General features: G+C 46.5%; 2 protein-coding genes across 3 annotated transcripts; one reads left to right on the forward strand and one right to left on the reverse strand.

Annotated features, from left to right (window-relative positions):
* Positions 1–278: 278 nt before the first annotated feature.
* Positions 279–6992, forward strand: LOC125539510 (putative potassium transporter 15). Of its 2 annotated transcripts, XM_048702980.2 has the most exons (10): positions 279–777; positions 2426–2654; positions 2754–3008; positions 3133–3183; positions 3279–3539; positions 3953–4005; positions 4207–4321; positions 4455–4709; positions 4814–5336; positions 6050–6992. In XM_048702980.2, the coding sequence occupies exons 1-10, from the start codon at positions 403–405 to the stop codon at positions 6564–6566; spliced, it is 2634 nt and encodes an 877-aa protein (XP_048558937.1). In that variant the 5' UTR covers positions 279–402; the 3' UTR covers positions 6567–6992. The 2 variants fall into 2 exon arrangements, with proteins under 2 accessions (XP_048558937.1, XP_087400911.1); XM_087544785.1 differs by lacking the exon at positions 3279–3539.
* Positions 6993–9937: 2945 nt separating this feature from the next.
* Positions 9938–10664, reverse strand: LOC125539511 (uncharacterized). Its single transcript, XM_048702981.2, has 2 exons — positions 10410–10664; positions 9938–10313 (listed from the first exon to the last, which is right to left on the reverse strand). The coding sequence occupies exons 1-2, from the start codon at positions 10569–10571 to the stop codon at positions 10053–10055; spliced, it is 423 nt and encodes a 140-aa protein (XP_048558938.2). The 5' UTR covers positions 10572–10664; the 3' UTR covers positions 9938–10052.
* Positions 10665–11158: the final 494 nt, after the last annotated feature.

Consider the following 11158-nt stretch of genomic DNA (forward strand, 5'->3'; position numbering starts at 1 on the left):
CTGTCGGTTTTGTACAACAAATCCATAGAATAGTTGTCTCCGTGCAAAATCATCACCAACAGTTAGTGATTCGTGCAATTTTCTCTTACAAGGAATTTATGTAACCCATGTGTCCCAAACAGGACCTTAAATGCGGTTCACTTTCAATGAGAATCTAAAAACCATCGACGAAAAGAGAGAGACAGAGAGGGGAGACTGGATCTGGTCATGTGGTCCGCACGTGGTGCCACCTCACCAGTCCCCCCTCCGCGAGCCAAACCGCTCGCTCCACTCCAGCACCATTCGCACCCGCCTCCCGGTTTTGACGCTCTCTCCTCTCCCCATTCCACTACGCCCCGAACATCCCCACCTCCTCCCGACACGCAACGACGGAACGGAGCCAATTTCCTTCCCCGCCTCCGGATGTCCCTGCCCCTGCCCCGTCCTCTCGTCTCTCGATCTGATCGAGGCCACGGCCCGGCGGGAATGGCGGCCGAGTCGTCGGCGGCGGCCGGCATGCGCAAGGCGCCCTCCATGGAGTGGCGCTGGGTGTCCGCGGGGGAGGAGGAGGACGACGAGCTGGAGGGCCGCGGGGCGGGGGGGCCCGCGGCCGTCGGGGCGGCGGGCCGGGGCGGCAGCTTCGAGTCCGAGTCCGAGGACGACAACGTCGACTACGAGGACGAGGACGAGGAGCAGAGGGAGGCCCGGCAGCGCCTGATCCGCACCGTGCCCACCGTCGACTGGTTCGACGTCGAGGGCAACGAGGTCTCCGGCGCGCAGCCGCTCGAGGACCCCGAGGTGAGCGCGCGCTCTGTTTCCCCTCCTGGTCTCGTGTCGTTCGATTGCGTATGCGGCGAGGTGTTCGACGCACGCTGCTCATGCCGCGCGCGTGGAATGCCGTGAGAGTGGTGACCAGACCACCGACCGGTGCGATTTTGGTTAGCTTCAGCGTTTGCCCATTGGATTGGAGAAGTGCGAATCTGCACATCCTTGTGGTTCAGGATGGCCGTGCTTGGATGAGGGGATGCATATGTTGCGTTCGATCAGAAACATCAATTGTTTTGTTCCTTCATCCAAATTTTGTTTGCATAACATTGTGACTGGTAATCAGGATGCGGCGGGAATGGTGATTACGTGCGCTCATGTTATTTGTGACCGTTTTCTTGTGCATAAATCGGAACAATAGTTATCAGATGAGTTAATTTCGTATCACTTACATGTAGTGCTGATATTTCTGCGACCCATCACCCACCCCAATCTGCTCATACAAGACATAACTTGTACATAAAAGTGAATCAGTAAACTGCTATACTAATCTTGCCGGAGACAATGTTTGCCTCCATCTGTTATGTAAATCAGACCACTTCTCTTCCATAAAAGTTTAGATTCTTTCGGTGTACGTTCAATGCAGGAACCTCTTCCAGCTCCGTGGGTGGTTAAAGCGAGAATACGGGCAATCATGAAATTTCAAACGTCATAATTAAAGATACCTTGTCCAACGCAAGTACCTCTTTCTAGGTGGTCTAAGAACTTATATAGGCACTGTAGTCTCTCCAATGCAAAAGTCCATTCCTAGTAAAAAATTGTCTATGCTTGCTATCGAAGATTTAAAGCAGGTATTGAACAAATCTGCCCAACTATAAACTTCCGACATGAAAACGAGATTCCAATTCAACACCAAAGACCTCGAAGAGTCACATTTTCTCCCCTTCAAATTAGAGAATTCGATTTCTCCTTGAACATATGTTTTTGCTGGCAAGCTATCAGACCTCGGAGAGTCACATTTTATCCCTTGTTTCAAATTAGAGAATTGGATTTCTCCTTGAACATAATATTTTGGTGACAAGCTACACCCAGATGCATGCAAAGTTCCCTAGTAAAAAGGATGAATTCAAAGTGCTTAGTGATGCCATCTCAAGGCCCCCCTCCCCCTTACGACCTAATATTACCACCCTGCTGTCCTGCATAGCAAACAAAATCTTTTACTTTTTACCTTCATCATTCCAGGCAACCGCATTGCAGACAGTTCAGGGCATTTTCGATGCAGTAGTAGAATAGATGGGTGTTAGTACGAAAGCTAAAATTACAGGCTACTGTTATGGTTTTTAACAATTTATCAGGTCGGTGTGCGAATAACATCACCTTTTTTTTCGAGTGACTTCATCTATTGAGTAACCATAACTGAAGTCATATCATCAGAAGAAATGTATATTTTCCCAGGAGGGAGATGTGTTTAATTATGAGATGAACCATAAGAGTTGAAAATTTCATCAGCAGAATATCTTTGTGGAGATCGATCTATGGGATAGTCTTTGTTGACAGTTGTATGAAATTAAATGCATGTAGATAGTAATGTCCTCACCGTTTAAATAAAGAATATATATTTTCTTATCATGTTTCCTTCATTATCTGGCGCATGGTTCAGTTATTTCATTTACATGTGCAGGAGTTTGATTTTGGCAGGACAGTATTTCTTGCTCTTCAGACTCTTGCTGTGGTTTTCGGAGATATTGGAATAAGTCCACTGTATACATTTGATGTCATGTTCAACAAGTACCCTATTCTTGAGGAGGAGGATGTTCTGGGAGCACTCTCACTAGTTCTGTATACTCTGATTTTGATGCCATTGGTGAAGTATGTCTTGGTTGTCCTTTGGGCTAATGATGATGGTGAAGGTATATTCGAGGTTGTGAATTGAGTTAATAAGGTAAAAAAAAATTATACAGGGATATGTTACAGGCTTAACATCCTTCAATTATTTTATGACTCCACAGGTGGTATATTTGCCATGTATTCTTTAATTTGTAGAAATGCAAAAGTGAGTCTCATTCCAAACCAAGTACAAGCTCAGCCTGAGAAGAGGATGTCAAGTTTCCGTCTCAAGCTTCCCACAGATGAGCTTGAGAGGTCCATAAAAGTAAAGGAGAAACTTGAATCTTCACTCATGATGAAGAAGTTACTTTTAGGCTTAGTACTATTTGGGACTGCCATGTTTATATCCAATGGAGTTATCACACCAGCAATGTCAGGTTTGTTTCTTCTTCTTGACACACGTTCAGTGGTACATCATAAAGAATTGAAGAACATGTTTATTTTCTTTACAAGTGTAGTTTATGCGGACTATTTTCCAATAATTTTTTTATCATTGAATAGTGCTGTCTGCTGTCAGCGGCTTGAAAGTTGGGATACCAAAGGCCTCACAAGGTGAAGTTCCTTTTATTTAATGGAACAAAAGTAAGCTATTTATTTTATAATTTATGCTAGTTTCTCTTCCTAATTCCATCAAACGTTATTTGCAGATGTTGTGGTGATGATTTCAATTGCACTTCTTGTTGTCCTGTATAGTCTACAGAGATATGCCACTAGCAAAATAGGATTTATAGTTGGCCCTTGTTTGCTGATATGGTTTTGCTGTCTTGGAGGAATTGGCATATGCAATCTCAGTAGATATGGATCGGGAGCTTTTAAGGCGTTTAATCCTCTATACATTTTTTATTATTTTGGGAGGAATCCCTTTCAGGCCTGGCTCTCCCTTGCTGGTTGTCTTTTGTGTGCAACAGGTAAACGTCAGTTTACCTCTAATCAGTTAGTACCATTTGATTTGCTACACAACCTTATGTTCTTACTGTCAAAGTGCACCTCTTTCTTTTGATTTCTGTTGTGTACTTTGCTGGTGCGCTTTAACTTTGAGACAATTTTTATGATGTATTGGAAGGGGAGCCTTGGCACAGCGGTAAAGCTGTTGCCTTGGAAACAGCCTCTTGCAGAAATGTAGGGAAAGGCTGCGTACAATAGGCCCAAAGTGGTCGGACCCTTCCCCGGACCCTGCGCAAGCGGGAGCTACATGCACCCGGCTGCCCTTTTTTATTTAGATTGTCTGTTGTCTCACAATGCAGTCTGTTGGTTCAGAACTTTTTTTTTAAGTGTCTTGGTAAAAAAAAAGAAACTGATTTGTTTACCAACTATACTGCAGGATCTGAGGCTATCTTTTCAAATCTTTGCCACTTTCCTGTACGATTTGTTCAGGTATTATCATTAGTTTATGGAAGTGTTACTTCTATTTTGAACTTTATGCAGATGATGTTCTATATATACCTAACATTTCTTATAAATTCTTAGTCATTCAGACTCAGTATTAGTTTTATATAAAATTTCAGATCTGCTTAATGTATCCACTACTCATCCACTCTTGATTATATTTATATCCAGCATGTTTCTCCTTTGCAGTTTATGTTTGTTCTTCTTGTTCTTCCTTGCCTTGTCTTGGCCTATTTAGGACAAGCTGCTTTCCTCATTGCAAACGAAAAGACACCTGAACATATCTTCTTTGCATCTATTCCAGGTAAGTTGGATGTGGCTGAATATGCCTGTGTTTTTCATTTTCTTATGAATGAACCCCATCAGCAGTTCTTCCATATGTGATGTGAATATTCTATTTGCGATTACTGACTTGTTACACTGTATTCTCTATGCAGGGAATGTTTTCTGGCCTGTTTTCTTGCTTGCTAATTTAGCTGCACTGATTGCCAGTAGGACAATGACGATTGCTATATTCCAATGCCTAAAGCAGTCCATATCACTTGGTTGCTTTCCTCGGCTCAAAATTGTCCATACATCTCGAAAATTTATGGCTAAGATATACATTCCAGTCGTAAACTGGTTTCTGCTGGCTTCCTGTTTGGGCTTTATTCTGCTCTTCCGAAGCACATCTGATGTCGGGAATGCATATGGTAATAGTATTGCACTGGATATGCTATTATGTTTAACTCCTGCTTATGCAATATGCTGTAATGCTTCAGTATTCTGCACTCTTACACTGTTCCATCTTGAACAGCCATAGCTGAACTTGGGGTGATGATAATGGCCACGGTCTATGTTACACTGATAATGCTTCTAATATGGGAAACCAATATTATTAAGGTCGTGTCATTCCTTATCACATTCCTATCCTTGGAGCTGATTTTCTTCTCATCAGCTCTGAGTAGTGTTGGGGATGGAGGTTGGGCACTGTTGGTCTTTGCATCTGGTCTTGTCATGATTATGTTCATCTGGAACTACGGAACCAAACTGAAGTATGACAGTGAACTCAAACAGAAGCTTTCAAAAGATCTAATGAGAAAACTGGGGCCCAACCTTGGCACAATGAGAGCGCCTGGACTAGGCTTGGTGTACAGTGAGATAGTGACAGGAGTTCCTGCAATTTTTGGTCATTTTCTGACCGCCCTCCCTGCTATCCACTCAATAATCGTATTCGTGTGCGTCAGGAATGTACCAGTGCCTGCGGTTCCCCAAAGTGAAAGGTTTCTTTTCCAGCGTGTTTGTACAAGGGGCTATCACATGTTTCGCTGTATTGCCAGGTATGTACATGGACTCTAGTTGGTTAGGTCTATCTGAATTACAGGCACTGTTGTTTATTGCTTTCCCCACCCCACCCCCCCCCCCCCCCCCCCCCCCCCTCCTCCTCCAATACTGGTAATAGGTTTTAGCACTACCAAATGCAGGGTATGAATGCGATTTTCTCCATTCGTGCCATTTTCGCCCATTACTACTGAATATCACACAGCCAGTTAGTGGTCCTACTAGCTCGAAATGGTAGGTTCCATATTATGCTCAACTCTCGTACAACCGCAAATAATACAGAAAATGTATAGACCAAAATGAAATAAGAAATGCCAAATCAGAATAGTCTAATAACTGGTCGGTAAGCGCCTGGTTACCAGAGTCTTGCTCCGTTTTTAAAAAAATGATTTGCTTTGATCCATGATTATTCCTACACTAATACATTTGTTACCAATGGGTTTGACATTACTTCTTTTGCTTGGGAGAATTACAAATTTCGGTAGAACGCAAAAGTACTGTGATTTTAATGAATTAGTCGTATAGTTTGTTGTGCCACCATATCTTGTATCTTCATGTACATTGATGAGCAATGATTGATTTTTTTTAATTGTCATGCAAAGTTGGTGTACATACCATTAAGTATAAACTGTTGGTGAGATTCTGAGAGCTTGCTTGAGTCTATGGAATCAACTCTAAAATTTTCTTATGATGCTAACTTGATAATGCACAGATACGGATACAAAGACAAGAAACAGGAGCACCATAACACATTTGAGCGCCTTCTGATAGAAGGCCTTGAAAAGTTCATACAGCGGGAGGCTGTAGAGTTGTCCCTACAGAGTGAAGATGATGTTGACTCCGATGAGGAGCCTTCAACCCCTGGACAGATAATCACTGCACCAAACGGCAGCCTCTACTCACTCGATGCCCCTCTCCTGGTGGACTTTACACCTTCAGTAGACACGATTCCTGAAACACCCAGTTGCTCAACGCCTCAAGATCCCTCGTTGGATTACACACAGAACCTTGAGCTGGAGCTCGCATTCATCAAGCAGGCGAAGGAATCTGGAGCCGTGTATCTCATCGACAACCCCATTGTCAAAGCCAGGAAGGACTCGTGGTTCTTCAAGAAGTTGATCATAAACTATTTTTTCGCGTTCCTGAGGAACAACTGCCGCAGGGCGATTGTGTCGATGAGCATCCCACACTCGAACCTGCTGCAGGTGCGCTTGACCTCTTATGTCTGAACGCGGAACCTACTGCTTCAGCACAGTTGTTTTGTTCATGGCAATCTACTTATCCAGTAGAGATCACACTAACCATATATAAAGGAACAACAATGGTGATTGTCGGAAGGCAAATGCTTAACTTTCCTGGCTTTATTCAGAAGGTGATGGCTAGGACAGTAGGAGCCCATGTCTCCTGTAAGTTTTGTACCGCGTCGAAACGCAGCCGGCATTGTGGCAGCAGGCAGGCACATCACACGATGATGTATTTAACCTGTATATTTCCCTTGTGCAGCAGATTGCTGTGTGCTCCTTCGGTTCTGTGGGGCCAGTTTTGTTGTTTGCAAAATGCAGAGTGCTAGCTGAGAAGGATCATTAGGTCATATATATTACATATACATATGTACATTTTTACGGCCATCGAGCAGTGCTGTTGCTTTATCCTTACCTTTTCTTATCTGCACTTATTGGGATTTTTATAGTCTGGCTTCAGTTTCTGTACCCAAATGCAGCCCTGCAAGGACTGAATGAATTTTATTACTTACTCCCTCCGATCCATATTAAATTTTGGTACAACTTTGTACTAAATCTGCGACAATTAATGTGGATCGGGGGGAGTATGTTTTAGTTTTCGTGTTTTAAATTAGTGACGAGTGTGTGAATATGTGTTTTGTCCTTGCCACTGGCGATGGTGTCATCCTTGTGGCGTCTGTAGTTTGTCCTTTCTTCGTGGCACCTTTTTTTAACTTGGAACATTTCATTATTCCATTAATCAGTGTGTTGAGCAGAATCGCTGGCAACAAGACGGTGGGAGAAGGTAGGGGCAAAGACCTGGCCATTCGGCTGAAGGTGTCATGCTCGCTGCATGTCTCTCTTCCTTGCCCCAATTTTTCAACCGGTGTGCAACATTAACTTTTTCTGGTGTCCAAGCCCAAAATATAGACTACATATAACGAAAACCAAATTTCTACCAGGTGTCACCGCTGGGACAACATAGGTCTGCCCTGGGAAAGTATCTGATGCACCGATGCTTGTGGTGCTACTGCTGCACCGGAAGTCGTAGCGTGTTAATAAATGTTTCAAAAAATCTGCAAAAAATGTAGCACATTGACACAACATTGGTCTATGTTGTTGCAAGAGTTCAAATCAGAATTCAAAGCATTGGAGGAGATGCAAAAATGACAATTTTAGCATCAATGTGATAATGGGCCAAATTTAAAGCCCAACTTCTGTTGTGTACTATTCAGTGTGGATTTTGTGATTTTTGTACCTTGAGAAATATTTCAAATTTTGAGTTGAATTTTTGCGACAGCATAGACCAATGTTGTGTGAATGCGCTAAATTCTTTTCAAAAAAAATCAAGCATTTTTGAACATGCTACGGGCGTCCGGTGCACCGGTAGCACCACAAGCACCGGTGCACCTGATACTTTCCCGGTCCGCCCCAACCCGAGGCAAAGGAGTCATGGGCCTGCGCGGTAGCCATCCCTGAAGCATTTTATTTTTTCGAAGAACCTTTTTGAGAGGGCAAACGGTTCCAGAATTTCCATAAGAAGAATATAATTGGTCCAGTTTATAAGAAAAACCGAACCCAAAAACCTACATAGTTGATTCGGTTTATAAGAAAAATCGAATCCAAAAACCTATCAAAGCTCGGTTAATTGGAGTGAAACCAGGCGAAAATCGCCTACACCTAGCTACAGACACAAAACCAGACAAACTAGGACGGGAGGGCTGCGACAATTGAACTAACACCACTAAGGAGCACCCTAAACTGCCAATACCTCGTCGCCAGAGAGTGAGAGGACACCATCGAAGGGAAGCAGTCTTGGGCCTCCTTGAACCTTAGAGGACGACAAGCCACCATACTCCGCAGCATCGCTACTCCATCTGTGACCGCAACTGAAGCCACCATCCTGTCTCATAATGCTAACATGAGAACATGCGACAACCATGTGGTCATAATCCCAACGGAGGGAACGACGTCAAAGATGCTACTATAGTCTGCCCCGGCTAGCCGGGTCAAGCTTTTCACCCGGAGTAATGGACCCCAGATAGTAGGAAAAGTGGGAATGCTTAAGGACGATGCCACCAAAGAGGGAATGGCACGAAGGGCATCGCCGTCATCAGCATCGACAAAGTCGGGCACCTTTGTCTGAAGCCACAAACACCGCGGAAGCCGAACAACTTGAAAAACACTTTCCACTTTCTCAGGTGTTGTAGGACTAGGTGACATATTTGTTTCATGTTCAACCAAATGCTATGGTTAACCCAATGCCATCTCTAAAGTTCCATAGTGCCCATGGGACTACAAACGGCGCCAGATTGAAATCTGAATATCGCTTGCTAGAAGCTCCGAAGAAGGCATTAGATTCGATCAGTGACGATGAAAGGTCCATAGGTAAATAGTGGCCTAGTACTGATTTGTGGGTGAGGTTTTCCATAGGGTGTATTTCCAAGATGAGCAAAGGGTTGATGTTTGGATGATGATGATGATGCATATTGGAAGAGTATTAGAAGGGTCGGTGCAAGCCTGGGCGGTTGGACTCCATATAGGCCTCATCTTGGATGAATTTAAGGATGGCAGTCTGCTTCGCCATCTTTGCTGCCTGGGCGACCTCAAACTCCGCCATGACGTTCTCCATGGCAAAGCCTGCGGTCTCTGCTCCTCCGGCTCCGCCGCGTCGTCCGCTTCCAGATCCTCCTCCTCCTCCATGGGTGGGGGGTCCTAATCCGCTTCCTTTTGCTGCCACGCTTCCTCCTCCTCTTTCTCTGGCTCTGGCGAATTCGGAGGCAGACCGATAGTGACACGAGCGGCGCGCCTGGCCCGGATCTCCTCCTCGAGCTACAATCGACGTACCGGCATCGACATTGCATAGGTGGTGATCCTCTCCCGGGCCATGGCTAGCGGCTACAGGGCGGATGGAAGTTGCGGCGCGAGTGGGAAGGAATGGGGAGGCTAGGGTTTCACTGCCACTGTTCGGCTTAAATAGATAGACTTGCTCCCTCGGGCGGCATGCCGGAGCGACGCCACGCGGCACCATGAATGCATTCACACCGAGAACTGGAGGAGGCGTCCGTCGGACCGACGCCACGCGGCACCATGAATTCATCCACACCGAGAACTGGAGGAAGCGTCCGTCAAACCGCCGGTCTCTGCGTGTGATGCATGGGCTCTTGTGATCAGTCCGGCATGACGGGCGCGTTCAGGCATCCTCATATCCGCCCCAGATATGAACTAGGTATGAGGAGTGCCTATCAATCCAGTTGTTTGGATCGGATATGGGGCGTTAAGTGACGTTTTTTCTGGCAGCCCGTCTGGACATTTGCGACGGGCATGAGATGTTCAGTTGTAGATGCTTTTAGCACAACTTTTGACCAACGCTGTAGCTCTTATACAAAGCATACATCATTAATTATGAGATCCACAAAACAGACACTCGCATGCACATCATGCATGTTCAATATCCAATCGGCGAACTGAAAAGCTGATACGCAAATGTTGAGCTCATTTGCTCACATCCTCAACCGCGGCGGTGACGTCGTCGGCGACGCCCTGCGCGGCGTCTTTGGTGGCGTCCCACGCCTCCTCCGTCGCCTGCTTGGCCTTCTCGCCGAGGTCCTTGGCTCCCTCCACCGCGCCCTCCACCGCCTCCTGAACCTTGCCCGCCGCGTCGCCCGCCGCCTTCGACACGCTGTCCGCCCCTTCCGAGGCCTTGTCTCCGGCCTCCCCGGCCGCCCCCTTCACGGTCTCGACGGCGTCGTTAGCCTGACGCACGAATGAACCAACGAACAGTCAGCATACGTAACATCGCAAAGAACAAACACCAGCAAGTGTGGTAGTAATAACATCAAGTGCACGTACGGGAGTCGCCCTAGGAGGGGTTTGCAGGCAGAGGCGGCCGCCGCTGACGGTGTGGGGACGAGCGGCGAGGAAGCACGGCCTGGGAAGAGCCTTGCCGGCGGCGGCGCCGGTGAAGGCGGCGGCGCCCGCGCCTCCTCCGAGCAGCACGGATGAGGAAGCCATCGATCTGGGTCTGGTGGTCGGTGGAGGAGCTGAGATGGATGTATGAGCTACTTTGCACTTGCGGTAGTACGGTGGGAGGACGAGAGGTGCAGTGCCGGTTTTGTAGGCCGGGGGTGGACGGAGGGGGCCACGGGGATCGCTGCGGGCGCATGGCGACACGGGGTGGTCGACAGGGTTGTGTGGTGCGGCGGTGCGTGCGTGACTGTCGACCGTTTGTGTGGCGCGCGCGGTAGCCATGCTCGTGAAGGGTTTGCCGAGAGAAGAAAGAGAAACGAATCTTAATCTGCCCATGCTTGCCGACCTCACGTACCTTTAGGCCTGTTTGGGACGGATCGAAAAAACCAAATCCTGGTGTACACGGTTGAAGTTGAAGGTCACATACATCCGAGCAAGAGATATTAACTTGCCAGAGGTGTCATCGCCGGTCTCGGTGTGCTCAACTCGATCGCAGATTGTAGATTTTGAAAGCATAAAACTGCAAATACGAATTAGCAAAACCATTAGTTATCAACGAGGTTTAACGTACGTATACGCACTCAAGCAGTGGCGGAGCTTGGCCCCGAAAGCTGGACGGGCCGACAGTAGAA

The sequence above is a fragment of the Triticum urartu genome, chromosome 2A (genome assembly GCF_056163025.1).
Source record: "Triticum urartu cultivar PI428250 chromosome 2A, HENAU_Tu73, whole genome shotgun sequence".
NCBI lineage: Eukaryota > Viridiplantae > Streptophyta > Magnoliopsida > Poales > Poaceae > Triticum > Triticum urartu.

Coding starts and splice junctions, on each gene's coding strand:
- LOC125539510 (XM_048702980.2), top strand. CDS start 403: ATGTCCCTGCCCCTGCCCCGTCCTCTCGTCTCTCGATCTGATCGAGGC. Junction 3,009..3,132: donor TATCACACCAGCAATGTCAG/GTTTGTTTCTTC, acceptor ATCATTGAATAG/TGCTGTCTGCTGTCAGCGGC. Junction 4,710..4,813: donor TGATGTCGGGAATGCATATG/GTAATAGTATTG, acceptor CATCTTGAACAG/CCATAGCTGAACTTGGGGTG.
- LOC125539511 (XM_048702981.2), bottom strand. CDS start 10,571: ATGGCTTCCTCATCCGTGCTGCTCGGAGGAGGCGCGGGCGCCGCCGCC. Junction 10,314..10,409: donor CCCCTCCTAGGGCGACTCCC/GTACGTGCACTT, acceptor TTCGTGCGTCAG/GCTAACGACGCCGTCGAGAC.